Source organism: Kogia breviceps, chromosome 11 (genome assembly GCF_026419965.1).
Source record: "Kogia breviceps isolate mKogBre1 chromosome 11, mKogBre1 haplotype 1, whole genome shotgun sequence".
In the NCBI taxonomy this organism is placed as follows: domain Eukaryota; kingdom Metazoa; phylum Chordata; class Mammalia; order Artiodactyla; family Physeteridae; genus Kogia; species Kogia breviceps.
In genome coordinates this window covers 78,809,608-78,835,905 of record NC_081320.1, presented here as the reverse complement: position 1 = coordinate 78,835,905, position 26,298 = coordinate 78,809,608, and the positions used below count along the sequence as shown (strand labels likewise).

The following is a 26,298-nucleotide window of genomic DNA, read 5'->3' as shown; positions in this document are numbered from 1 at the left end:
TCCTAAAACATCATTCTATAATGTCCCTCTTCATGACCGAAGTCTACTTAGAAACACAGGGGCTTACACATATATGCACACACACACACACACACACACACACTCACTCAAAAGTTGACCCCTGGATCATAGTCCTCAAAGGCCATCAGCCAGCAGGCAAAGGATACATGATCTTGTCCCGGAGACGATCATACTTGGAAAGCATCACCGTGCAAGCCCCACAGCCGCCTTCTCCGCAGCCCAGCTTTGTCCCTCTCAGCCCCACTGGATGGTCAAGGGTTAAAGAATATGAACTCGGAGGAAAAAAAGTCTTTGTTGGGCTGCTGGGAAATGCCTGGACTGAGCTTCGAGTGAAGAGCCATTCGTCCACACACAGGCGCAGGCCCCTCAACCTGGGAGGCAGCAGACCCACACGGCCTCCCATTCAGACAGGCTGCCCTGCATCCCGAGGAAGCAGGGAATGAGGCCAGTTCCATTGTTCAGAAAAGGAAAGGCACCAGCACCCATGTGTCATCCCCTGGGACTGGAGTTCCACCGCTCTCTAATCCTGGAGGTTTTCTTGGGATCAAGGTCTTCTAGGTGTGGTCTTAACAGTCCCCCAACCCTGTGGTCTCACTGGGCAGGTAAATCAGGCGCCTCAAAGACTGAGTCTGTGGGGCAGCTCTCACATCACCCCAGCTGGTCATGCAAGGAAACCACTCAAGCCAGCATGGGACTTGCTGAGTTCGGCTTTCCTCATCCCCCCGCCAAACCTTTTGGACTGATGAAGTCCAGGGACCAAAATTAAGGCTGGACCAGGGGCTTCTGAATATCCATCCCATAGGATATGTGAATGGAAATTAAAATGAAGATATTTTTGAGGTCAGAAACCAATATTGGAACCACCTCTTATATATTGGGGGAAACAAAACCTCTGATACTTTGCGCTTGAAAAGTGCCTAACTAATAGGCTACTCTGGAGAGCAGCAGTTATGGTGGCCTCTTTCCCTGGGACACACGGGCTCCATTGCTGCTTTTCCCTCAGGCCCACAGGCCTCCAGGCCATCTACCTTCCTACTGAAGATGGAAGGAGCTGAGGCTATTATCCCTGGTCACTTCTCTAATTTCAAGATAAAATTAATAACTCACAATGATAAAGCATCTTCTACTTGGAAAGCAGCTATACCCATGGACCCATTTGATCGTCACAATAATGTGGTTAGCAGGTAGGGCAGGAATTGCTGAAAGAAAGAAAGAGAGAAAGAGAGAGAGAGAGAGAGAGAGAGAGAGAGAGAGAGAGAGGGAATGAGAGAAAGAAGGGGAGGGGAGGGGAGGGGAGGGGAGGGGAGGGGAGGGGAGGGGAGGGGAGGGGAGGGGAGGGAAGGGAAGGGAAGGGAAGGGAAGGGAAGGGAAGGGAAGGGAAGGGAAGGGAAGGGAAGGGAAGGGAAGGGAAGGGAAGGGAAGGGAAGGGAAGGGAAGGGAAGGGAAGGGAAGGGAAGGGAAGGGAAGGGAAGGGAAGGGAAGGGAAGGAAGACTGAGACCCAAGATGAAATGTGCGCCCTGCAAGGTGACAGTCACTTGTGTTACTTTGAGTGTTAGGGAACAAACACGGCCATCTGACTCCTCCTTCACCATGCTGCTGCCTCTTTTAAAGCACAGCTGGGGAGGGATCTCTAGATCTCGAGTTATTCTTTTCACTAGTCTGGACATATGAGATCAGCAGTTTAGAACACTCTAGGGTCACATGAGGACGAATGGAAGCAGCCCAAAGTAGTCTAGAGGTTTTCTGCTAGCCTGGGCATCCTTCTGGAAGCCAGGGTAGAAGTCAAGGCTAGGGTCTTCTCTCTTGCCTGGAAATCCCACAAATCAACTCTCAACACAGGCAGCAGCAAGCCATGAGGACTTCATATTTACATGCCAACTTTCAGGTTTGGATTTCATTTGAGATTTGGCCTTTAAACCAGCCAACTGCTATGATCAGGAATTTCTGAGGCTGTCAGGTCTTCGAAACTGTATTAGAAATCTAAAATTGACGTCAACAATCTCTAAGAGTGAGCCTCTCTTTCCAGATCACCCAGGTAGATGGGCTGGAAATGGATTCCCACGCAGTCCCCTGATCCCACTGAGTGACTCCAGGTTTACAAAACACGCCATCAGGTCCATGTGCTGTGAACTTCCAGACCTGCCCCCGCCAGGTCAAAAATCCAGGACAAAGTACACTAGAGCCAGCCACTATCTGATAGGAGGTGAAAGAACCAGAGGCAAGGCCATGGATTCCAGGCTGGTTTCTGAGGGTGCTGAAACGCTCCTTTGTTGTTCCAAAGTATGTCACTGCAAGGAGCCACCAGACATCCCTGCCTCTGGGAGCCACAAGGGTTTATTGGCAGAGGTCAGGATGAGTATCATTCTACAACAGACCCCTAGAGAGTTTCCAGTGTGGGTGGGAAGTTCAGAGCATGGCTCCCGGCTTCAGTCCAGGTCTGCCAGCATTTGCCCAGAACACATGAGGGGGAGGTGTGTCCCTTAACACATCCAGCCTCACTTCCTCCTCTGTTAAAGGGATCGCTGTGAAGCAGTGAGATAGCCTACATAAATCACCTTGAACTCCACTCATAGGTAGTCAGTGCCCATCAATGTTAGCTCCTATTCTAGCTTTACTGCTGGTTTTGTTCCAGGGCCTCAGAATACTTTCCTCCTAGGAAAGAACAAAAGGGATGGGGGATCTTACAGAAGCCCTCCCCGCTCTGGGAGCAGAGCAGCACCCCAATCCCGCTCAGGGGTCCCCCACCCCGTGCTTCCAAAGCCTGCCATTCCTGCAGTGGATGGTGCCTCTACACTATTCCTACCTCAGGCATCCTTTTCCCCAAAAATTACCCCTTCCCCTGACTTTCCCTCCACCTTTGCAGAGCTAGAAACCCTGCCTGGGAAGCCCATTTATGGATTAACAAAGGTCTGCTGAGGCAGGCTCTTCTCCTCCTGGGGGTGGGGGGAGGGGAACGACCATGAAGCTTGTCAGAGCTAAGGGGGGTCTTTTGGAGCTCCTTGTTTTACAGGCCCAGGGTAAAACCCTGGCATTACTAGAACCTTAAATGCAGGAGACTTGAAGAACATCAAGAACCATATTCTTACTCAGCAGCTGAGAATTTCAGACCCACCCGGCTCAAATGACTTCCCAGGGTCACACAGCTGCCAAGTGGCAGAGTTGCAACTAAGACACAGGGGTCCAGAGCCCTAACCCAGTGCTCTTTCGTCTGCACTTCACGGCCTCCAGACCAGTCACTAGCAAATGGCGTAAGGCCCGGAGAATGAGTGCCCAAGTGCCCCCTCTCCCTCACCCCCGCTCCACAGTCAGGATACATTTTCTTCTCAGGTAGGCCAAAAGGGTTGTTTCTGGATCTGCATTTTTCTCCACCACCTATAAAAGCAAACACCAAAGAAAACTATATCAGAGGTATAATTAGTCATCGTCTCACCCAAGAATTTGTAGAGTTAATGGAGATGTGCTACATATATCATGAAAACGAAGGTGTTTTTCTTAATTCTATAAAATGAGCATATTAGCTGCAAGCCAAATCGTGTACCTGCGGACACGCTGCAATTGTAAAATTCTGCATTAGTGCTCAGCTCTGGACCCACCACAGAGCACTTAGGTACGGCGCCGGCCGTGCTGGGCTGATCAAGGCAAAGTTCCCTCAAATTGAACAAGTCATTTCATTTCCAGCTGCTGGAGCACATTTGTGAACGCCAGGGACAGCTGGGAGGTGGCATACAGACCTCTGGCTTTGCATCCTGGAGAGTCGCCTCTCAGGCAGTGGGCGGCCAGTCTGCTGGCCTGTGCTCATAGCAGAGTGTGGTATGCGTTGGGTCATCACAGTCAACAGCACTAACACAGGTTAGAAATGGAGGCGAAATCTCAAACCAAAGGCCCACAAACAGAATGTTCAATAAGACAGAAAGTTTGTCCACGAGGTGTGGTGCTAGTTTCAGAGGCAAATCATCAAAGGAAAGCTATGAAAACCTGTTGCACTTCTCCTCATGCATCATCAAGCCTAAAAGGGTCTGGGTGATTGGGATTTTTAAGGGGAGAGAATGTGTGATAAGAGTTTCTTTAGAGAGACCTGCACTATGAGTCTCCCATCTTCCTAAAGTAGGAGGAGGAAGCATCTACCTCACACCTCCAACTTCAGGAGGGCCTTCTATAGCCCTACATGTAAAGCTCACATGCTGCAGGGCATATGGTGGTCTGGCTTAGCTAAAAGATAGGGAAAGTCTTACCAGACAAGCTGAGGAAGAATTGTAGGGTAAGGACTGATGTGCACTTCCAGAGTTTGGAAGAGAAAAGGATGTGAAATTGTTGTGCCATGGACCTAGCACAGGCCATACGTGAGAGAGAGAACTTATTTGGAGGTGTTTAAATCATTCCTGAAAGACTGACTACAGGAGGTGACGGGACCTCCATCAGAGTCTGTGTGGAGTGGACCTCCCCAAACTGGAGACTGAGGGAGAACAGCCAGACTGAGAAAACAGCCCCCCCGCACCATGTCATGAGACTTGCAATTGAAGGTTCCCAGCAGTGGGAAGCCATCCTACACCAGCACCTAATAAATAAGAACTTTCTCACTACCCTCTCCTCTCTGTCCTGAAATGAAACTGTGTTTGGCAACTTATAATTGCCCACAGGATTTTTTGTTCACTAAGAGTAATCCAGAAGGTCATGAAACTACCACAATTTACCCTTGAATAAAGTTTAAAGGAAAGTGGAAGATAAAATTAATTTTCTTTTAAGATTACACCCCACAGGTCCAGCTTGTTCAAATATTCCTGGTTACAAATTTCACACAAGGAGTTGTTTCTTTTCTCTTGGAAATGAAATCATAAATGCACAAAAGAAAACTCTTTATTACCTTTCTCATAGATGGCAATAAGGTCCTCTTAGCTAACTAAGAGGCTCCTGCCTCCCCTTCCTCCTGCCCTGCTGCTCTCCTTTTATCACATCCCATCAGTTCTCTGCTCAGTGCCTTCAGTGACCTCCCACATATTCAAGGTAGCATCCAAGTTCCTTAGGCTGTCTTTCAAGACCCTTTTCAATGTGGCCCCAGTCTTCATTTTCAGCCTGTCCCCCTCCTGCTTCCCTGCCAAGCTGCTCTTCATACTCCAGTGAAAATACAACTTAAACCTTCTAACTCCTGTGCCTTTGGCCATTCCATTCCTCTTTCACCTGCATCTTGACTTATTAGAAGACCCCAAACACTTCCCTATCACCCCAGCCACAAGTGGTCCAACCTTCCTTGAATTCCTCAGAGAATGACCAGACCACTCTTATGGCATGGCTGCAGTGTTTGTCCCAGCAAACTCCACAGAACCCTCTCTCAAAAGGATGCCCAAAGGAAATGTGTATTCTAAAAGAAAAACACTGTGGGGAAGTGAGCTTAGGAAATGCTGGGTCAAACAGATTGCTCTGGTAAAACTCAAGTACCAAAACAAATAATAGCCATAATGGATTACAAACCATTAACTAGAATCGAAACTCATAAGTCCAAACTGATCATTAATAAATAAACAAACAAGTAGGAGAGAAAGGAAAGTTCTTCCTGACAGAAGAATACCAACTAGTGGCCATTTTGGGTGGCCATTTTGTAATTCAGCACAATAACTGATCTGGTCAAGAATTATCGATGGATGCTGCAACTAGCAGATAAAAGTTTGATAATCAAGGTATTTACATAGTCCCAAAGTATCTTCTCACAGATTATTCATTAATTATAAAGGGAAAGGAGTAATCTTACAGTGGAGATTGTAAGATTACTGGTGGACACCACCTTAACTGAGTGATCAAAGTTCACATCACAAATAACGGGGAAAACCGATAACATGTGCTTCCTGATATAATCCACCAAGAAAGACAATGTCACTTCTCTGGTATCCTGTCCAAAATGCAGACTCTGAGTCTAATTAGAAGAAAGCACAACACAAGCTCAAAATGAGGGACATTTTAAAAAATAATGGCTTGTTCTCTTCAGAAACATCAATGTCACAAAAGACAAAGGAAAGCTAAGGAGCTGTTCCAGATTAAGGGAAACTAAAGAGATATGACAACTAAGTACAAGGCATGATCCTGGATCCTGGGATTGGGGGGTGAAAGCCATAAATGACTTTACTGGGAAACTTGGAATAACACTCTGCATAAAGTTTATAGATTAGACTAGTATTATATTATATAGACTAGTATTAGACTAGTATTATATTAATATAATATATTATATTAACTAGATTTCCTGATTTTTATAATTAGATTGTGGTTATGTAAGAATATACTTATTCTTCATTTAAGGGATAGAGAAGCATGATATCTGAAATTTATTTTTTATACTTACTTATTTATTCATTTACTCAGTTGGTTGCATTGGGTCTTAGTTGTGGCACGTGGGCTCCAGAGCATGCAGGCTCAGTAGTTGTGGCAAGTGGGTTCTCTAGTTGTGGTGCACGGGCTCTAGAGTGCACAGGCTTAGTTTCCCTGTGGCATGTGGGATCTTAGTTCCCTGACCAGGGGTTGAACCTGCATCCCCTGCATTGGAAGGAGGATTCTTAAACACTGGACCACCAGGGAAGTCCCTGATATCTGAAATTTATCCTCAATGGTTCAGAAAGAAAATTTTATACTTTATGTATTTATTCCAATTAATTACATGCATAAAGATATATATAATTATGTATTCATATATCTATATGTATGGATCTATACACATGTATGTATACTTAAAGAGAGGATGTTAAAGCAAATGTGGCAAAATGTTAGGTATTGAATTTGGGCAAGTCTATTTAATATTTCTTTGTATTCTTCTTGCAACTTCCTTGTAAATTTAAAATACCTTTAAAGTACAAAGTTTGAAAAATAAATTTCTTTAGTAGAGGGTTTCTCAGGGTTTTAATATTCATCCATTCATTCTGTCCACATTAATTGGGCACCTACTATGTGCCAACACTATACAAAGTGGTCTAAGAATATCTAAGGAGAGTATCTGGTGGGGATACTTTCCTTTGAAATACATTTTGGAATATGGTGACTTACCTAATCACAATCCACTTTGCCAACTAGTTCATAAACTCCTGAATGGTAAGTGCCTGGTCTTAGAGATTGTATTCCTCCAGTGCATATGTGTCCCATAGGCTCAGGTCTGGGAGGAGCTTGTAAATGTTGACGACGTGGGTAGGTGGGTGGGTGAGTGACTGAGTGAGTGTTGTCTCATCACTGACTGCTGCTTCTCGTGGGGATCACTCCTGGACACCTTCAGCTGCACCCTACATGCCAAATCTTCCCAGACTCCTCTAGGGGCCACCATCTCCACTAACCAGAGTGACTGTTCAGAAAAACAAGAATCCTGTCCTCCAAGAGGACGGTCACTACGGTGATACCAAAATCCTGGGCAGCTCTTTCCCTTCGACTCTGACTCTAGATCAGATGTAGAAACCATAGTCACCAAGGCCTGTCACCACCACAGAAGGCCCTGAGGTATCTGATCATTTACATCTTCCACCCTCTCCAGGACCACAGAGAGTGAAGACAGAATCCTGGACAGTGGTCTGAAACAGGGAGAGTAGGAAGCTCATATTTAAGACTGAGTCACCAAGTACCAACAGCTTCTTTGGTAACCTTCTTGCACGATATCTGGTAACAAAAGATCTAGAATGTCTTGGGAATAGAATCGGGAAGAAACTTACAGCTGTCTTTATTTGACTGGGAAGTCCATTGCTTAGTCTAGTTTTTATAGCGCTGCTTTCACCTCATCCCTCCTTGCATTGCCTCACCACCTTTCCAGCAGATTCTCAGAAGTCTGCATGTTTATAAAATTAAAAGCACTGATATTCATCACAGAAACCTGTAGTAGTAGAAGCTTCAAGAGATAGTAGGGTTTGATGTAATGATACTATCTACAAATTTTAAATTGCTTTCCTAAGGTGAAAATAAAATACGTGGGGAAACAATTTTCACCAAACCAGATTCACCTTGTAATGCTCGCTTGTAGATCCGGTGCATCATAGCAAACAGTCCCCAAAGAAGAATTGAAGCTTGTACCGTCACACGTGAACTGATGGCTTAATAAATAATCAAACCTTAGAGTGAGACTGTGCCTTGGAAGTCACTGAATCTGTTTGGTCACCCAATATAAAAACTGCTTAGAAAAATGCCATGAAGATGCCACTGTGTAAGTAATGGGTCGAGAAAGTCAATTCAACGACTGTTTCTTAAATCTCTACAATGTAATGGCTAAATGTGACAAAGTCGTTGGAATTCTTGGCTGCAAGTCTAACAGCCACCAACAAGGAAGATTTGCCCTGCCTCTTACTTTGCTACCAGAGACCAATCCTGAAAAGAAGTCGGTACAGAGAGACAGCTCTGCACCTGGAAGAGCACAACTGACCCCAGTTCCCAGGGCCACCCAATGATACCACTCAAACTGAATCCAACACTCCTAAGAGCACTGAAATCGTGATGGCTCATGGAATTCCCCTGCTAGTCACCCAAATATATCCTGACAATTTAAATACTTAGATGCATTTTAGTTCTTGAAAATTGCCTCCAAAGTCACCCAGTTCCTCAACTCAAAATTGCCAATGTTGGCCGCATAGCACAGGGAGTTCACCTCTGTGCTTTGTGACCACCTAGAGGGGTGGGATAGGGAGGGTGGGAGGGAGGGTGATGCAAGAGGGAAGAGATATGGGAACATATGTATATGTATAACTGATTCACTTTGTTGTAAAGGAGAAACTAACACACTATTGTAAAACAGTTATACTCAAATAAAGATGTTAAAAAAAAAAAAAAAGAAAAGCGCAAAAAAAAAATTGCCAATGTTGCAAAACAAATAAAATTGCTCTGATGACGGGGTATAATCATCACTCATACTGTGCACACGGCCATTCACTATGTGCAACCAAGACTACCCTTTTACTGTCACTTTCCTTTCCAACAAGGGAGCTGAAGCAGATGCAAGCACCTTAACACCCGTGTGGGGAGAGCAAGTGGACAGTGGAGACAATGTGACGTGCTTGCCCCCTCTTCTCCCTGAACCTGCATTAAAATCTGCAAAGATTCTCACCCTTCTGGGGCTGCAAGGACTGGTACCCTTACCTCTGCCCTACCATCCCCACCTTCCCTAGGTCCCTGTGCACCAATGAAGTTAATCCAAGTGAGCAATTTTTATCAAAGTAAGAGGTTTGCAATATTTATATGTATAACTAAGTGTGGGGTGGAGGGAGAGGAGAGAAGCATGCCCTTTAAGAAATAAAAGTTGTGGCCTGCCACAAGATGTCAGTATATGTCCTCACACAACTTAGCTGTTACATTTACACAGATGAAATATCAGAATCAAATCTGTGTACATCTTATACCCTGAGATTAGCAAGAAAACACATTCCTGCTCCTTTTCTCAGTAAAGAAAGCAACAAAAGCCTTAGGATACATTTGATTAAACACAGAAATGGAGGTGACCTCCAATCTCACCTAGAACCCTGTCCACCTTTCTCAGCTTCCTGCCAGTGTCCCCATTACTGTGAAGAGTTTGCAGGGAGCACGGGTGGAGCTCTCAGACGCCTTTCTTCTCGCTTCCCTCCCCATCACTCCTTTGCCCTGTGAGTATCTTGACTGTGTTCTAACCCTGAGAAGGCCCTCTTTCCCCAGTGTTACCCCCAAATGCAGCAACAGCTTTGAAGGAAGAGAGAGAAAGAGAGAAGGCAAACAAATAAGGGAGAACACAAAAGAGAGAGAACAAGAACAGGTCTTTTCCAGAGGACACACATCCCTCCCGGGGATCAGGGAAACCAGAGAAAAGTTCAGCTTGCTTACCTTTTTGCCATTCACAAAGAAAACCAACTCATCTGTCATTGTCACGGGTTGGGGGTCTCTGAACTCCAGGTACCTTATGCCCAAGAGGTACTGCCAGTTATTACTGCTCTGCAACTTGAAAAATACGCCTCCCCCCAAAATGAAATGAAGTCAGCCGATGGGAGGGACCAAGCTCAGAGCTTCGGGGCATGGAGAGTTCTTGGCAAAAGACACCCGTTTACATAATCAAGGAAAATGCAATCACACACAGCAAATCACACCCCCAACACCTGTGTCGAAGAGCACAGAGGAAGACACAGGCAGGTATCAGCAAGGAGGATGCCTTGGTGCCAGATGACTGTGGGTCTTAGGCGCCACCCTCACAGAACCTGCTTCAGCCTCCCGCTTGCTGAAGACGGAGAAGGCGGAAGGGCCATGGTCATAGGGACAGTCACGGCAATAGAGATCATTCACACCCTCTGCGTCTACACTTGTCATTTTACCATTTAGGTTTACAGCAACCCGGACTCAGCACTTAAATGCAGGACTCATTCTCCCAGAGCCTGGAGGGGGCCTGGAGTCATAAGAGGCAGAGTCCAGTTATTCAGATGCAGAATCTTGCATTTGACCTCAGCAGGTCTCTTATCACTTTCAGAACTCACTTATTTTCATCCTGTAAATGGGCAAATGAATGACATCAAGAGCAAAAGGCTGAGTGACAAATGATGTATTTTTGGAAGTGCTTCGTAAATAAGCAAACAACCAAAATTTTTATGACTCTTGCAAATGTATTCTCAGCAGCACAGCAAAAATAATCCTGAAAACAAACCACTTTTGAGGTTTTCCTTTTGTTTCTCTCAGGGAAATACCCTTGATTAAATTGTCAGAATAACTCATAAAAATATTTCAAAATACTGTACCAAATAAAATGTGCATATCTCATAGGCATAGGCCAAATTAATACAGGGCTGAAAACCTTCCCCCATCCAGTCTCCATTAACTCCTGGAATAAACACACATGCATATCACCCACCCAGGCAGCACCAATGGGCTCTAAAGTCCAGCGCCCAACTGCCCCTCCCAACACTCCCTCTCTCTCTCTCTCTCTCTCTCTCTCTCTCTCTCTCTCTCTCTCTCACACACACACACACACACACACACACACACACACACCAGCATTCTCTCTGGTCTTCTTCTACTAAGCTAGCCTCTGTGAAGTAGGTCACTTCCCCTACACCCCTTGAAAGATATGAGTGGGGAAGAAAGCAGTACTGGGCAGATGTGCTTGGTACAGAAATAATCTAGAGAAACTCAAGACAACCACCATGTTAGCAACGCAATGCCCCTCTCCACAACAGACTTTATTTAAGCAGGAGATGAAATTCTACTTATAGGGTGGCTAATCATCCCAATTTGTCGCCAACTGTCTTGGTTTTAACACTAAATCCCTGGCAAATCCCTCAGTCCAAGGCAAACTGGGATGATGGGTCAGCATAAAACAGTGGTTCTTAACTAGGTAAGGGGGATCTTCATCCCAGGAGACTTTTTGGCAATGTCTGGGGATACGTTTTGTTGACAGAAATCATCAATAATCAATTAATAATAATAATAATAATAGAAGAGAGTTTTATTTGAGCCAAACTGAGGACTACACTCCAGGAGACAGTGTCTCCGATAGTTCCAGAGAAACATGGTTTTCAGAAGAGTTTTATACCTTGTCGGAAAAAAGAACATCTAACATGACAAGAGTACATCCCTTCATGGTTTCAGAAATGACAGATCAGCACATAACACAGTGAGTCAGTAAAGCCCTGGCACCTAGGAAAGGAGACTTATCATCAAAGGAGTACAAGCACTGGTGTCCCAGGAAGGGAGGCATTTACTATTTATCTTTAAAATGGACAGTTTTACTTCTGGTCAATGCAGCCTTTTCTTTATCAGTTAAAGCAGGTGTACAACGTATATTTAATAGGTCACAAAACAGGCTGTTCTAGTTAGCATAAAGTTAAATCATGTATATGCCAGAATGACTTCCCCATACCTCAATATGTGAACATTTCTTCCATCATTTCCTTTTTTTGATTGAATAAAATCTTTCAAAAGAGAGCAGTGATGACCAAAATACTTGTCCCTTGATGCCAGAGTGGTTGCTGCCTGTCCAACATGTCCCTCAGTGCTAGGACTTCCTCTTTTTTTCTTTTTTCTAGGAAAAGAGTTGCCTAATTATCTCATTGGGGAGTAATTAATTAATCAACCAAAGTAAACACAGAGGTATATGATGATGGATAAACATAGGCTGCATTATCAATTATATCAAATTGTCGCACAAACTTTATACATGTGTTTGGAGCAGTCAACTTAGAGCAAACAGAGATACATGTCATGAGTACCTTGATAGCCAGGAAAAGAATAATAATACATACTACAACAATGACAAGCATCTATAATGACAAGCAAAGCAGGAAAAAAAAAAGGCCTATTACTGAGGGCAGCTAACCGAAGAGATTGTTTAAAGGGTTAGTTTCCCATACATCTTTTAGCCTTTTTGCCTTTTGGGAATTTTTTTTCTAAGTGTATGCCTACTTTTCCACAGGTGTCGATATAAGTGCAACAAGTAATGTGGACAATAGCACAACTCTTGTTAAGCCAGCAGAAAATCTAAGGCAACCTTGTTATCAACTACTACTTGGGCTAAGGAGCTTAGGGATGTCTGTTGTGCTGCAATGCTTTTTGCAGTGTCCTCAGCTATCTGACCAATGGTGACTGATAGATTTCTCATCATCTCTCTGCTTACATATACTCCTGCACTACGAATCGAGATTCCCAAAAGACTTTCCCACCAGGTATCTTGGTATCCTGCTAAAATGGATCTCTTGACTCTGTAATGAACAGAGAAAGGAGGTTCATCTATTGCCTTATATAGAAGCAATGGGGTAGCATAATGTACCAGTAAACATAATGATTCTATTTGCCAGCTATTAAGACATTTATGTGCCCATCTTTGGGAAAGTGGTCAATTCTAATACCACATGCAAAGATAAAACCTGGGGGACCACAAGCAGTCTCAATGATAGCCTTGTTAATTGGAAGTTTTCTTAACATAGTATTAAACCACGGATCATTTTTCTTGCAGCTTTTCCAAAAGCTATCTGTATGGCATTTGACATTTAAGAGTAGCTGGCATAACTTACTCCTGTTTTTCTCTTTAAGACATCTGTTAATTAAGTAAGGAACAGAGTGAAGCAGTCCTAGGGTATGTTGTTTCTGGTCTCTAAAGACTGAGGACAGTATCAGACAAGGGATAGACACATTAATATGTTGAAGAATTTGAACCTGAAATGTTAGGTCAGAGAGAGGTCATTCTAGATGAGCGGTAATGTTTGGAACATCAGAAAAGTCGGTGACAGGTATTAAGAGGGGTTTAAATCAGTCTTGTATTCACTGAGGAATTTGAGGACAGATTCAACAATCTGTTAAATTGCCCTCAGTAGCTATACGCTGTGACAACTTTACTAGACAATGTTCTTTTCATCCTGAACATTGGGGCAAAAGCATAGCTAGAAATAAAACAATAATTTTCAATTTGATAGAGAGATAAACAGTTGGTAAACAGTTCAACTGAACTGGTAGAGCGAGTCTTACAGGCTTGGTCCAGATACCTGGGTCCACTGTCTACCACTGATGTCTTCTTCTCATCTTGGCTTGATGGTACTTGCCTCAGTCAGTGAAAGCCAGGTCAGAAATAGGTGTCAAAGTCCACTTGGGTGGAGGGGACTTTTTTAAATGAGAGATGTGAATCCATGAGTCTATGCCCTTTAATATGACAGCACATGGATTAGTAGGTAATACCTGATAAGGTATTATCAGGTATCATTATTTTACAACATGGCTACAAAGAAACTTTTGTTTGATTTCTTTTCCAATGGGCACAATCTCCTGCAGAGGTTGTGCAGCTTGCAGGTCACGGGGCATCTGACCTTCATCCAAAGATAGATTCCTGAGGTAAGCTTCAGAACCAAGCTTAGAATGTCTCTTAAATAATTCAGTGAAACTTCACAATAATGTAACATAGAAACAAGGAGCCGTCTAGGAAATGAGTCTTAAGCAATAAATATCAAACCTCAATGATAATTAACCTCATGAGAACTTAATATACATGAAGGTATATTAATGAAACAATTTTTCCCTCTAAAATTATCCACATCTCTATAAAATATAGCCAAATTAAGACTAATCTGTTTACAAAATAAGTCTGGTTTCAATAAACTTGGCCTATTAACATAAGTGTAATTGATCATATGGACTCTGTAAAGTTTGACTCTGTTGGACCTTTTCATAAGGAATCTCAAATGGAACTTTCAACAGCCTTCTTAAGGCCAGGAAAGTCATGCCAAGGACTTGCCATCAGATTCTGCCTGTAATACCTACAGGTTTGGTAGGATTTCTCTCTTCTCAAGATCCAAAATATCTTGAGGTTCCTGCAAGTGCCAGGAAGTGGCCCTCCTTAATCACCTGGTAAGGTTGCTGGGAACCCGGTAAGTAAGGTACCAGCTTGTTTTTTCAAGGGGCTATATGGTTCCATAAAGCCTACCTTAGTTCTTTAAAATTATCTAGCCATACTTTATTTTATGTATATTCCCAAATGTGACATTTCAGTCAAAGCCATAGTAATATTGCCAATGTTTCCAACTGTGTCTTGTTATAAGGAGAATTCTTATTGAACTCATGCAAATAACTGCATTGCCATGAAAATAAGAATACTCACTAATTAAGAGTTTCCAAATTCTGGTGGGATCAGGAAGGGAGAAAAGGTAAAGGTTTTAATTCTGATTACAAAGGTATAATTTACCAAATTGGTGTAAGTCATAATTAGCTTAGGGGAAATGTTTCCTTATATCTGGAAAATAAAGATGAAAGGCCAGTAATAGTTCAGACCAAAAAATCACTAAAATTACCATTATATTTATCAGTTCATTCAATTCCATGTAACTAATTCTTATTCTTCTTGAGTCCAATATTTCCTTTAGTTCTGTTGATCTTGCCTGATGTTTGAAGGCAATAGTGTCAGTGATAATTTCAAGAAGTTTGCAAGGTTTTTGTTAAGGCTCCTACAGTTTACGCAGGAAAGTGGATGCACTGATCACTGGAGACTGTGGAAGGTATACCCCAAGGAGAAAACATTTTCTAACAGTTTCGGTGTCATTGTGATGGCACCAGTCTTGCAGTAAGGGAAGGCTTTAACCCATCAAATGAAAAATGGAGTTTGCCAGGGATCCAGAAAGAGCCAAGCAGTCATCTTGGGTTTCCCAAGGCCCAACTATTTAATTTACAGCTATTCCTTACTCATCTCAATTTCTCTGATTTAGGAGCAGATTGTTGCCATGTTACAAGGACATCAGGATGGCAAAAGTCTGACAATGAGGGGTTAATATTTTGCAGAAGTAGAATGGACTTTATACGTGCCATAATCTTTACAGATTCCGTTGTTGTTGCCTTTGCATGAAAGTCTGCTGGGCATTTCCCTTATACTTGAGTTCAGTCCCTTTAGTGTGAGTCTCAATTTTGATGACAGATAACATTTTATGTCAGGACATACAAGACTTCCAGGAATTTCACATAATTTCTGGAACACTTATAATGCATATGTAGTATCCATACGTATGGACACTACATAAAGAAAGCTGAATATTTTATTTATTGACAGTGTTTCCCATGACAACATGCCTAATTAGTTTAATATCTCTCTTTTTATAAGGAGAGAAAATTATCTCAGTTAGTTCTAAACCAAAAGATTTCATTTAGAATTTGAGTTTGGGAAAGATTTTCAAAGATATCAAAAAGGTTTTTAAAACAGTCAAATAAGTCACTGTGAAAAAAATGTTTAGTCATTCACTTAGCCAAAGTGACAATAAAATATTTCAAAGGCAAATATAGAAAGACAACAGATTGCTTAAAATGTAAAGAAAGTTTTACAATCTGTTATCAAAACAGATCAATATTCCAAGAAAACTTTGTCCTCCTAACAGGGAGAGAACCAAATTGTAGTTTTGCAGCAGCTTACCTTTAAATTCAATCTTATCTTAGCCAGTCCTGACCACCACTTTTCTCAGGGTGCCTTTTCCACAAACCTCCCACAACTTTCTATATCCAAATTTGTCTTTTATTTTCTTTCCCATTTAGAAATAACCAGATTCAGGACAAAATCACTTTCTTTTTACCTTAACAAAATGCAATTCCATTCCTCGTATTTTCTTTTACTGGAATCACACATCCTACTTTCCTTGAATATTGAAATGTTTCTCTTATTTTTCTAGTATGTTTAATTACATATATGTTACAATTTTTAACCCTTAAGAACCTGAATTGGAAGCAAAAAAAACCAAGAAGCAACAAGCGAACTGTCTGTATACCAGCATTTCCTGACTGGTAAACTTATGTACATATTCCATAACCTCTAGAAACATACATATTCTCACAACATAATTTCTTTCCTCAATGTGGTACAAGATGTGTTTCCAATAAACCAAACATCTTTAGTTTTTCTCTAATAAAAGACAAAAGTAGGTAAACATTGACTTGCTTAGCATTAATGTTTCAGTATTTTATCTTATTAAAAATGATCTAGATATTAAATGAATTCCCATCATCAAACTTAACTTAGCAAAACTCTAAAGTTGCAAGTAAACAAAAATCTGGAGAAACTATTTTTAAGTAAACATACCATAAAACATAATTATTCTTAAAGAATCGACTGAAAAAACATTTATATCTATTTTATTACTTATGAAAGTATCATCATACCAAGTTAATTTTCTTATTGACAAATTTTCCAACAGAGATAACAGGAGTCTATTGACTTCCCATAAACCCAGGTACAATTAAAGTATTATTCTAATGTTGATGACTCTAAAACCATGTCTGTATTAATTATACCAACAATTTAAACTAACTTTAATATTGAATATTAATTTAATATGGAATATTTCCCAGATCTCATGAACCCAAAAGTCCTTTGAGTAAATTTCTATTATATTTCTGAGAATTTATATAAGCACCTATTTGTTTAAGCTATTTAAATAGAGATCTTTTACAAATTAATTTTGATAATACCACCTGAAGGTAGAGACATATCATGTCTATGACATATACATAGACATACATACATCCAGATATACACAGACAGAGATCTCATAGTTTTCCCACTTGAGTTAGGAAAAAGGTCTCTTCTCCCTTTTTTTTTTAATGTTTGTTTGTTTGTTTCAAGTTGTAGGTTCTACTGATTTAGCCAAGGCCATAGTATCAGGAGATATAGGCTATGTTTACATTTCAAGGACATGGTAAAAGTTATAACTTCAAGCTTTCTCCTAGAAATACTTTTGTTCCCTATGGGTCAGAATTTTGAAAAGATATTTTATCAAGCCAACTTTATTTTTTAGCTGCATATGTAAAAACCTGTTTCAAAATGTCAAAAGAGCCCCTTCCTGGTCATTTTAGGACCAGATAAGTACTTGATGGTACTGTATTGGTTCAGTACCAACGGTACATGAACTCAGCTAGAGTTCTAGTGGGTGGCTGCCCATCTGAGAGATAGTAGGCTTTGGAAGTACAGTTTACCTTTTACTTTCATTTTATTTATAAGGTCTTAACAATTTCGAAGGACAGTATAGGGAATCAGAAGTGTGCTACTTATTTAAATTTTTTTAACATCTTTATGGGAGTATAACTGTTTTACAATAGTGTGTTAGTTTCTCCTTTACAACAAAGTGAATCAGTTATATATATACATATGTTCCCATATTTCTTCCCTCTTGCGTCACCCTCCCTCCCACCCTCCCTACCCCACCCCACTAGGTGGTCACACAGCACAGAGGTGATCTCCCTGTGCTATGCGGCAGCTTCCCACTAGCTATCTAATTTACATTTGGTAGTGTATATATGTCCCTGCCACTCTCTCACTTCGTCAAATCTTACCCTTCCCCTTCCCCCTTTCTAAAATTTTTTAAGGAACCTCCATACTGTTCTCCATAGTGGCTGTATCAATTTACATTCCCACCAACAGTGCAAGAGGGTCCGTTTTCTCCACACCTTCTCCAGCATTTACTGTTTGTAGATTTTTTTGATGATTATCACAGTGGCCATTTGGACCACTGTGAGGTGAAACCTCATTGTAGTTTTGATTTGCATTTCTCTAATGATTAGTGATGCTGAGCATCCTTTCATGTGTTTGTTGGCAATCTGTATATCTTCTTTGGAGAAATGTCTATTTAGGTCTTCTGCCCATTTTTGGATTGGGTTGTTTGTTTTTTTGCTATTGAGCTGCATGAGCTGCTTGTATATTTTGGAGGTTAATCCTTTGTCAGTTGCTTCATCTGCAAATATTTTCTCCCATTCTGAGGGTTATCTTTTCATCTTGTTTATGGTTTCCTTTGCTGTGCAAAAGCTTTTAAGTTTCATTAGATCCCATTTGTTTATTTTGCTTTTATTTCCATTTCTCTAGGTGGTAGGTCAAAAAGAATCTTGCTGTGATTTATTTCATAGAGTGTTCTGCCTATGTTTATCTCTAAGTGTTTTAGAGTATCTGGCTTTACATTTAGGTCTTTAATTCATTTTGAGTTTATTTTTGTGTATGGTGTTAGGAAGTGTTCTAATTTCATTCTTTACATGTAGCTGTCCAGTTTTCCCAGCACCACTTATCAAAGAGGCTGTCTTTTCTCCATTGTATATTCTTGCCATCTTTACCAAAGATAAGGTGACCATATGTGCATGGGTTTATCTCTGGGCTTTCTATACTTTCTATCCTGTTGATCTATATTTCTGTTTTTCTGCCAGTACCATACTGTCTTAATTACTGTAGTTTTGTAACATAGTCTGAAGTCAGGGAGCCTGATTCCTCCAGCTCCATTTTTCTTTTCCACGATTGCTTTGGCTATTCAGGGTCTTTTGTGTTTCCATACAAATGGTGAAATTTTTTGCTCTAGTTCTGTAAAAAATGCCATTGGTAGTTTGATAGGGATTACATTGAATCTGTAGATTGCTTTGGGTAGTATATTCATTTTCATAATGTTGATTCTTCCAGTCTAAGAACATGGTATATCTCTCCATTTGTTTGTATCATCTTTAATTTCTTTCATCATTGTCTTATAGTTTTCTGCATACAGGTCTTTTGTCTCCCTACTTCAGTTTATTCCTAGGTATTTTATTCTTTTTGTTGCAATGGTAAATGGGAGTGGTTCCTTAATTTCTCTTTCAGATTTTTCATCATTAGTGTATAGGAATGCAAGAGATTTCGGTGCATTAATTTTGTATCCTGCTACTTTACCAAATGCATTGATTAGCTCTAGTAGTTTTCTGCTAGCATCTTTAGGATTCTCTATGTATACTATCATGTCATCTGCAAACAGTGACTGCTTTACTTCTTCTTTTCTGATTTGGATTCCTTTTATTTCTTTTTCTTCTCTGATTGCTGTGGCTAAAACTTCCAAAACTATGTTGAATAATAGTGGTGAGAGTGAGCATCCTTGTTTTGTTCCTGATCTTAGAGGAAATGCTTTCAGTTTTTCACCTTTGAGAATGATGTTGGCTGTGGGTTTATCATATATGGCCTTAATTATGTTGAGGTAAGGTCCCTCTATACCTACTTTCTGGAGAGTTTTTATCATAAATGGGTGTTGAATTTTGTCAAAAGCTTTTTCTGCATTTAGTATCATATGGTTTTTGTCCTTCAGTTTGTTAATATGCTGTATCACATTGATTGATTTGCACACATTGAAGAATCCTTGCATTCCTGGGATAAACCCCACTTGATCATGGTGTAAGATCCTTTTAAGGTGCTGTTGGATTCTGCTTGCTAGTATTTTGCTAAGGATTGTTGCATCTATGTTCATCAGTGATACTGACCTGTAGTTTTCTTTTTTTGTGACATCTTTGTCCGATTTTGGTATCAGGGTGATGGTGGCCTTGTAGAATGAGTTTGGGAGTTTTCCTCCCTCTACTATATTTTGTAAGAGTTTGAGAAGAATAGGTGTTAGCTCTTCTCTAAATGTTTGATAGATTTGCCTGTGAAGCCACCTGGTCCTGGGCTTTTGTTTGTTGGAAGATTTATAATCACAGTTTCAATTTCAGTGCTTGTGATTTGTCTGTTTATATTTCTTCCTGGTTCAGTCTCAGAAGGTTGTACTTTTCTAAGAATTTGTCCATTTCTTCTAAGTTGTCCATTTTATTGGCATATAGTTGCTTGTAATAATCCCTCATGATTCTTTGTATTTCTGCAGTGTCAGTTGTTACTTCTCCTTTTTCATTTCTAATTCTGTTGATTTGAGTCTTCTCCCTTTTTTCTTGATGAGTCTGGCTAGTGTTTTATCAATTTTGTTTATCTTCTCAAAGAACCAGCTTTTAGTTTCTATTGATCTTTGCTATTGTTTCCTTCATTTCTTTTTCATTTATTTCTGATCTGATCTTTATGATTTCTTTCCTTCTTCTAACTTTGGGGTTTTTCTTTGTTCTTCTTTCTCTAATTGCTTTAAGTGTAAGGTGAGGTTGTTTATTTGAAATTTTTCTTGTTTCTTGAGGTAAGATTGTATTGCTATAAACTTCCCTCTTAGAACTGCTTTTGCTGCATCCCATAGGTTTTGGGTCATTTTTTAAAAATTGTCATTTGTTTCTAGGTATTTTTTGATTTCCTCTGATTTCTTCAGTGATCTCTTGGTTATTTAGTGGCATATTGTTTAGCCTCCATGTGTTTGTATTTTTTACAGTTTTTTTTTTTCTGTAATTGATACCTAGTCTCATAGCATTGTGGTCGGAAAAGATACTTGATATGATTTTAATTTTCTTAAATTTACCAAGGCTTGATTTGTGACCCAATATATGATCTTTCCTGGAGAATGTTCCATGAGCACTTGAGAAGAAAGCATATTCTGTTGTTTTTGGATGGATTGTCCTACAAATATCAATTAAGTTCAAATTGTTTAATGTGTCATTTAAAGCTTGTGTTTCCTCACCACATGACCCAGCAATCCCACTACTGAGCATTTACTCTGAGAAAGCCATAATTCAAAAAGAGTCATGTACCACAATGTTCATTGCAGCACTACTTACTATAGCCAGGACATGGAAGCAACCTACGTGCCCATCTACAGATGAATGGATAAAGAAGATGTGGCACATATATACAATGGAATATTACTCAGCCAGAAAAAGAAACGAAATTGAGTTATTTGTAGTGAGGTGGATGGACATAGAGTCTGTCATACAGAGTGAAGTATGTCAGAAAGAAAAACAAATACCATATGATAACACATATATATGGAATCTAAAAAAAAAATTGGTTCTGATAAACCTAGGGGCAGGACAGGAATAAAGACACAGATGTAGAGAATGGACTTGAGGACATGAGTATGGGGACAGGTAAGCTGGGACAAAGTGAGAGAGTAGCATTAACATATATACACTACCAAATGTAAAATAAATAGCTAGTGGGAAGCAGCTGCATAGCACAGGGAGGTCAGCTCGGTGCTTTGTGACCACCTAGAGGGGTGGGCTAGGGAGGGTGGGAGGGAGATGCAAGGGGGAGGGGATATGGGGATATATGTTTACATATAGCTGATTCACTTTGTTATACAGCAGAAACTAACACAGCATTGTAAAACAATTATACTCCAATAAAGATGTTTAAAAAAAAAGAATGCTATGACAGTACATTAGGTTATACTGACTGCTACCTTTCCTTGTAATATTCATCTGCTATACCCTGGTCATTGTTCCTTGAATGTCTTAGCAACTAGATTATTGTCACTTTTTCCAATGCTATCTCAGTTGTAATTCTTGGTGATTTTTATAACTCATTTAGACGATTTCTCCAACATACTGGCATCTAAATTTCTAGACTTTGTGTACTCCAATGGTCTCAATTTCCCCCCTATTTCAGTAACTCACAATTATGGTTTTATGATAGACTCTACTATTATCAATAAATGTAACTAATTTCAGTTTTTTAGTATACAATTCACAAGAAAGGAAGAAAGAAAAAGAAAGAAAAGAAAAGAAAAGGAAAGAAAGAAAGAAAGAAAGAAAGAAAGAAAGAAAGAAAGAAAGAAAGAAAGAAAGAAAGAAAGAAAGAAAGAAAGAAAGAAAGAAAGAAAGAAAGAAAGAAAGAAAGATTAACTGGATGGAAATCTGAAATATTAGAAAATATGTCATGAAAAACTACACAATACAAGCAATAATTAATTTTATTTAACAATAAAAACAAAAACACCAACACCGATATCTAATTGTGGGTTTAAGCAAAACAACATAAATATAAATAATAAATTAGTAATGCAAATTTTTTTAAGTGATTGCAACTACAAAGCTCTAAATCTTTGTATTATTAGGGGTGTCGATAAACTTTATATTTCAAGTTAGAATGCTTGTTAAAATATTAAAACTGCCTAAGAAAAGAAAAAGAATAATATGTATAATTTGCAAAATAAAATCTAAAACATATTCAAGTAAAAAAGTGCAGACGGGGCTTCCTTGGTGGCGCAGCCTGCCAATGCAGGGGACATGGATTCAAGCCCTGGTCTGGGAAGATCCCACATGCCGCGGAGTGGCTAGGCCCGTGAGCCATGGCTGCTGAGCCTGCATGTCCGGAGCCTGTGCTCCGCAATGGGAGAGACCACAACAGTGAGAGGCCCGTGTACCGCAAAAAAAAAAAAAAAAAAAAAGTGCAGAGGAAGGCAAGGAGGAATAATAAAAGTTTTTATAAATCAGAATGAAACAGCAGAAATTAATAAAAAGAAGAAAATATGACTCTAGAGCGAAAAGATAAATGAAAGTCTAAAGTGAATATGTTAGTTGTCAAAACAAAATGATTTGTATGACAGAGTAAAATTTGTTAAAGGCTTTATTCAGCTGGTGAGCTTCGAGGCTACTGGAAGACCAGATGATCCCAGCATTGAAGTAGGATCAGGCTTTTTATAGGACAAGGGAAAGTCGAGTAAGGGAGGTTTTGGCTTGGCAGAAATTTTTAACTTTAACTGAAACTTAAAAAAAAAAAAGTGTGCTACTTGTGAACTTAGCTCATCAAGGTGCTGCCCTCAAGTCAGTTCAGCTCTTTTGTGTCTCGGTTTCTCCAGCCAGCTGTCTAAAACCACTGTGCGGGTTCAGAGCACTGAATGACAAATTCTTATGTGCATCCCCAGGACAGCTATAAACTACATAAAGTGTCACGATGGGGTTCCCTATGGGACCACTACTCGTTATGATGATCATTTCTCAGACACTTCCTCTCGGTGTCAGTTACTTGAGAATGCCTCTGGACTGGAAGGAACTAGTGTCCCTTCTTTTGAGAGCTGAATGGACTCAGTCTCTCATTTTGCTCTCAAACAGCTTCTTCATAATATATACATACAAATCTTTCCAATTTAAGCCAAATTTGAAAAAGAGGTCAGCCAAAACATTTAACTCTAAATTTCCCTCTAGGTTTTTCCTGCCTAGGAATTCCTTCTAGTTTCCTGGGTAAGAAATCACCTCTAGGTCCCTGCCTAGGAAAGTACTCCTAAGTTTCTTCTAGGCTTTTCTTGCTTAGGAATTCTCCCTAGGTCCTTTTCACCTAGGAAATATAACAAAAATTTCTTCTAGGCTTTTCCTGCCTAGGGATTCCTCCTAGGTCCTTTCTACCTAGGAATTGTACTGGTTCCACAATAAAACTTCAAGGCTTAAGATGACAACTTGAACAAAAGTCACAGGAACGTCAAACTTAAGATAAGCAGGTCCATATATCATGAAGAACTCACCAAAGCACCAGAAGAATTCTGTGAACCAGGGCGGTAGGGACTCAAGGGGTCTGTGCTAGGTACTGAGCCCAAGTAGACTCCAGGCGACCTCAGGTGGGTTTTTCTGATAACTTGCTGACTATACAAAGTAACATCAAAGGAAATCATCAATAATCAATCTACCATACAAATAGAAGAGAGCTTTATTATAGCTAAACTGAGGACTATAGCCTCAGACTCTCAGATTGCTTTGAGGAACTGATCCTGAGAAGCATGGTTTTCAGCACAGGTTTATATCCTGTCAGAACAAAGAACATCAAACATGACAAGGGTACATTATTTCAAGATTTCAACGACGACAGATCAGCATGTACACCAAAAGTCAGCACAGCCTTGGCGCCTGGGAAAGGATCCTTGTCATTGAAGTGTACAGGCACTGGTGTCTCAGGAATGGAGGCATTTAATCTTTATCTTTAAAACAGACATTTTTACTTCCGGTCAGTGCATTCTTTTCTTTAATGGTTAAAGCATATGTATAATGTAGTTTAATAGGTCACAAAACAGGCTGTTCTAGTTAGCATAAAGTTTAAATTAAATCATATATAAGCCAGAATTACTTCCCCATATCTCAATATGTGAACATTTCTTCCATCAGATTTACTGACATGACTGGGGAAAGTTCCTACTGGTATCTAATTGATAGAGGCCAAGGATGCTACTAAACACCTTACAATGCATAGGACAGTCTCCTATAAGCAATAATTATCTGGTCTAAAATGTCAATGGAGAAATCCTGTCTTAAAAGGAATAAGAAGGAAGGAGTTTGGGCGAGGCAGAGGAGTTAAGCTTGGGTAGGAGTTTTGTAATGGGTCAATTCTCCCAACAGTGCCCACACCTCTGTGACGGAGAGGCTTTTCCCCTATTCACTGATCTCCCCAGCTTTACAAGACCTCCACTTCCTCCTAGCCAGTCTCTAACCAAAACACCAGGACACTCTCAAGGTAAAGGGGGAAGGCTGAGTAAAGAGCTCAGGTTTGGGGTTAGGTAGACAACTTGAATATTAGCTCCACCAGATCTGTGTGACCTTTGGCAAAAATCACTTTCTTGGCTTCAATATCCTTATCTATGAAATGGGGCTAACTATACCAGCTGTGTAGGGATCCACACTGGTAAGAATTAAATGAGGCAGAGCTTAGATGTTTTGCCCATAGTAAATACTCAGCATATACTTTTGTCCCAAAGTATCCGTGGTGGAATCGTTCTTGATACCAAAATCCACAGATGCTCAAGTCCCTTATGTAAAATGGCTAGAGTACAATGAATACAGTTGGCTCTTCATATCCCTAATCGCAGTTTAGCATATGCGGATTCAACCAATCGTGGATCAAATGTCCTGCCCTTTGTTGGTTGAATCTGTGGATTTGAAACCGATGGATATAGAGAACTGATTGTAAGGACTGATTTACTTCCCACTCAGCCAATCATTAGCCTCCTTCTCTTATCTGGAGAAGAAATTCCACTGTTATTATGGAACCTTTCTATAAGGGCTTATGTTGTCATTCAGATTTTATTTCTGTAATAACTAGTTTCTATAAAACTGAGATCTAACAAAACTTTGACATATTGATACTTTGACTTAGTATGATTACTTTTAATTCAGAAGAATATTTGTGACCATATCTTTCTCTGCAGTTTTTCAAGATGCTGTAAATTAGGTCTTCCCCAAGCTGAAGAGCTTCAGTATATGCTTTCAACGTTGGGATGCATTCTCAAATTTGGGCTGAATAATGGGATTTCATGGTCTTGAAATAGGCCATCTATAACTTACATGACATTAATTTCCTTCATTTTCCTAAGGACTGCCTGGTTTATAACATGCACTGCATTGGCATGTGAGGTCCCAAAGTCCACAGAAAAGTCAGATAAACCCTGAGGCCTCCTGGACACAGACCTCTTCCTCTTGGAACAACACTGTTAGGAAATAATAAAAGATAAGAAGAGAGAAAATGCTGCCAAGAACCAAGTCATTATTTCCGGAAGAGTGAGCCCCCTTGGGGCCAAGTACTCCCTGCAAAAGAGGAAGAGTGATTCAGGAAAGCTTTGGCGTGTTCTCTGAAGGCTTAGGCTGGGTTGGGTCGACAGCTGCAGAGCCTTTGCTGCTCTTGAGTTGATTCTCCAGTAGCTTGTGCCCTGGCAGATCTCCAGCTCCCTTCAGAAGTCTCACTGCCAGCCCTTAACCTGCCTGTGCAGCAGTGCCTCTGGTCTGCTCACTCCCTCTCTTTGAATCCAGATGTGCATCTTTTCTGTGTCTGACAGGCATTCCCCTGTTCACTTCCTTCACTTACAACAAACTTTACTTGAAAAAAAATCACTTTTCTTTCAAAATATTCCATTGTTTAGATTATTTTTTACTAAGTTGTTGGGTTTTTTGTTTTTTTAGCTAAGACAGGTTTCCCTCCTACATATGCCCATCCTAGATGAAAGATTTTGCTATATTCTCAGAGCATCACTGCCCAGCACCTAAGTCCTCCCTTGTTCTCTCAGATGTCTAGTTTATTAATCAGTCCTAATAATAGTTCTTAACAACTGAATCGCATTTCTTTCACACAATGTGATTTGTTTTCATCCTTACAAAAGCCCTGCAAGATGAGCAGGGAAGTTATTATTATCTTCCCTTTCCAGACAAAGAAAATGGCGCTCCGATAAGTTGAGGTGCCAGCTGTCTCACAGTAAGCAAGT

General features: G+C 40.4%; 1 protein-coding gene across 1 annotated transcript in view; it reads right to left on the bottom strand.

Moving 5' to 3' along the window:
* Positions 1 to 23,727, bottom strand: part of XDH (xanthine dehydrogenase) — a 74,684-nt gene extending 50,957 nt beyond the window's left edge. Inside the window, exons 1-3 of the mRNA XM_067006922.1 lie at positions 23,581 to 23,727; positions 3,337 to 3,394; positions 168 to 264 (exon numbers count right to left, since the gene is read on the bottom strand). Coding sequence (XP_066863023.1) covers positions 168 to 264; positions 3,337 to 3,394; positions 23,581 to 23,727 — 302 coding nt within the window. The remainder of the gene's footprint in view (positions 1 to 167; positions 265 to 3,336; positions 3,395 to 23,580) is intronic.
* Positions 23,728 to 26,298: the final 2,571 nt, after the last annotated feature.